General features: G+C 51.6%; 1 protein-coding gene across 1 annotated transcript; it reads right to left on the bottom strand.

Moving 5' to 3' along the window:
* Positions 1–272: 272 nt before the first annotated feature.
* LOC119287407 (uncharacterized protein At4g15970-like) lies at positions 273–2099 on the bottom strand. Its single transcript, XM_037566942.1, has 2 exons — positions 1629–2099; positions 273–1240 (listed from the first exon to the last, which is right to left on the bottom strand). The coding sequence occupies exons 1-2, from the start codon at positions 2001–2003 to the stop codon at positions 359–361; spliced, it is 1257 nt and encodes a 418-aa protein (XP_037422839.1). The 5' UTR covers positions 2004–2099; the 3' UTR covers positions 273–358.
* Positions 2100–3422: the final 1323 nt, after the last annotated feature.

The raw sequence follows: 3422 nt of genomic DNA, 5'->3' as shown, positions 1-3422 counted from the left end.
CTGGCTGAAATCCAATTTTTTGCCTCTTTATGGATATCGTTGAAGACCCTCGAATTGCACTCGTTCCAAAGCTCCCACAAGACAAGCATGACAAGTGACGTCATCACCTCATGCCGGAATGAGACTCTCGAATTGCACTCGTTCCAAAGCTCCCACGAGACCCTCAATTGAGTATTTCTTTTGCTAATATATAAAATAAACGCACATTGTATTTTCCCACTGTACGTCATTTTGCATTCCCTCCGTCCGTCCGAAAATACTTGTCATCAAAATTAATAAAAGGAAATGTATTTCTGAAAATACTCAATCGTCTATCTCCTCACGCCGATATGGAGTGAAGTAAACTAATATTGATGGATCAAGCTTGTTTTTCTGCACGGATGCAGGCACCGGGCACGGTCCACTTGGCCCGATGCTTCTCCCAATGCGGCAACCTGGTATAGTTCTTCCAGTCATCAAGAACACCCTTCAAATCTCTAATTTTGTTATCAATCCCCACACAGCAGTTCGCATGCATGGTAACGATCTTCCCCAGATCCTTACCATACCTACAGAACCCGCCCACATAGACCGGGTCCAGGTACTGCACCCGGAGCCCCAGCTTCTTCACCATCCGCTTCTTCATCATGTTGAACACCGGCTGCTCGTTGGCGCCCGGGTACTTGCCCCTGGCCCCGTGCCACAGCTTCGTCATGGCGATGGTCCGCGCGTTGGGCTTCACGTGGAAGAACCCCGTGTTGGGGAAGTTGTCCAGGTTGTCGGGGTCGCCGAAGTAGACGTCGCTGGACACCGTCATGTCGGCGTACGCCGTCACGTGCTTGAACGGGTCGCGCAGCCACATGATGTCGACGTCGGTGAAGAGGAAGCCGTAGCCGAGCTCCAGGATGCGGCGCTGCAGCTTCAGCTTGCTCCACACCAGCTCCAGGTAGTCCTTGGAGAGGAAGAACTTAAGGGCGGCGAAGTCGATGTTGAGGCCCGGGATGGTGTAGTGGTAGCAGTGCTGGTGCACGGCCAGGCACCGCGCGTGGGCGCCGGGGTCCATGGCCACGACCAGCACGTGCGGGAGCAGGCGAGCTGTGCCGTCGCCGATGCGGAAGCTCTCCAGGAACAGGTCCAGGAGGGAGCCGGGCGCCGCCCAGGCCTGGTTCACGCACGTGATGATCACCGTCCGGTCGTCCATCGCCGCCCGTGCCACCGCCGCGGCCAACCCCCGGAACTCCGGCGACTCCACCTTCGGTCCCTGCCACGGCATGCATGATCCATCAGCATTTTTAGGCACCAAATTTGGCGCTATTAATCCTACAACGAATTAACCATCTGTAACTGACAACGGCATTGACGGACTCGTGAGTCGTGACAACAGTTTGATCAACAAAGAAGATGTGTGTACTAGTTTAATTCAGTGGCCATTTGTGGCAACACGTGAGTGGTTGGTCTAGTTGGTAACTGCTACCACCCCGCAAAAAAAAAAACTGCTACTGCAAGAAAGTATTGCCGTTCAGCCATAGCGCCCTGAATTTGCTCATGGGAACAAAACGGATTCCTAAAAAGTATTGCCGTTCAGCTAAGGAGTATAAAAAAACTGGCTTGCTTTTCGAAGAAATTTGAAAAGTCGACGGCAAACTGACCTTTTGTCGACGGCGATGTGTGCGGGAAAGATGACTTGGAGCGGCATGAGTCGAGGTAGAATTGGGCTTTGCGATTGTTGTGGCGTTTGCCGGACGGTGAAGGTGATGATCGTCGTCTCGCCCTGGACCACCGGCGACCGGCGGCGCCTGATGAACATGAGCACGCGCTCTTGTCCCGTTGGGGCGGTGGTGCTGGTCGTCGGAGTCGGATGATGACCTCAAGCCAGAGAAGTGTCCCGGCGTCCTGGCGCGGCTGAGCCCCGCGGCCGGCGCTCGGTACTGGACGAGCATGACGACGGTGAGCGCGGCCACGGCGCCGAGGACCAAGGCCGCCCCCTGCCGCGCCGTGGCCTCTGCGACGACCACCTTCCCCATGGTTCACGTAGGAGTTCGTGATGGTGTAGCACTAGTGAAGTAGACTGATGGTGTACTCACCCCATGTATGTATGGATGATGAGTGATAGAATTAGGTAGCAGTGAGCGAGGGACTAAATGGAGCGTATGAGATGCTGTGCGGGCCCTTAAATAGGCGGCTGCGGCCATCCCGCCGGTCCCCTTGGATATGGGAACTGACGCCGACGATGAGGTCGACCAAACCAACAAACTATGCTTACTCTTTTTTTTCTTTTCCTTTTTGTTTTGCGGGGAAAACACATACTACTAACATGCACCACGGAAATACTTAAACTGTAAGAAAACTAGTGCCTGCCTTTGGAGGCCAGGCTAGCTTATCCATATGTACGTTTCGGTATAATGAAGAACAAATTTTTTTTTTGCGGGGGTACATTGAAGAACAATATAATAACAGTGTGATTATAATGTTGTATGCCTGGTATATAGCAGAATTCAGGTTGGCCTTTTGTGTGCACATACATAGTGATCATCACGTGCATCTACCGAGGCGAGAGTGAGACTAATACGACCGGATCCGTGGTGGAGTGCAGTGTAATTAGGGAGGCCAACTTTTGGTTGCTAGCGTGCGTGAAGGCGACGCATGCATATGTAGATGTAATCGGCTATGCACGGCGCGGGATCGGGCGCCAGGTGTACCCGCTGGATCAGCTCAGCTGTGAGGTCTCTCTTCCACCCACTGTTCTATCTTGTATATCTTCCAATCATCTGCCCTACCGTGCCCTCCGCGCTATCTATAGCTAGCTGCTCCATCAATACGCCCCACACCTCGCACATACATATACGTCTCCATCAATTCCTGATCTGTGATTAACATTCTGTGTTCAAGGAAAAAAATGTTAATCTGGAGGGCAGAAACATTTTCATATTGTATGGATATATGTACTTCCTCTGTCCCAAATTACTTGTTGCGGAAATAGATGTATCTAGAACTGAAATATATCTAGATACACCCATTTTTACGACAAGCAACTCCAGACGAAGGGAGTAAGTAGTTACACATATGTGTGATTACGAAAATGTTAATCAAAGTATGCATGGGCTTGGAGTTGTAAATTGTTGTGCGTATGGTAAAACGTTGAGTCAGACGTGGGCACTCTTGTACAAAAGAAGCATCATCAAACCAAACCGACTGGCTTGTGAGTTGTGACACAAGGCCCGGGCGGGCGCCCAGGTCGGCCAGACAGTGTGGCATATATGCCCAGACCAAGGGCACTATCGAGGGACGGGACCGAAAGCTAGTGTGCTGATGTTCTTCTTTCTTTGTTAATGAAGGTGACGTACATACCCTACATACATGATACATGCTCGTGCAACGCATGATGCAAAAGACCCATGTCGGCAGGCCACAAGTTGCAACAGCAATGCACCCTTCCCCCGTTT

Source organism: Triticum dicoccoides, chromosome 4A, assembly GCF_002162155.2.
Source record: "Triticum dicoccoides isolate Atlit2015 ecotype Zavitan chromosome 4A, WEW_v2.0, whole genome shotgun sequence".
In the NCBI taxonomy this organism is placed as follows: domain Eukaryota; kingdom Viridiplantae; phylum Streptophyta; class Magnoliopsida; order Poales; family Poaceae; genus Triticum; species Triticum dicoccoides.
This window is presented reverse-complemented; position numbering and strand designations above follow the sequence as displayed.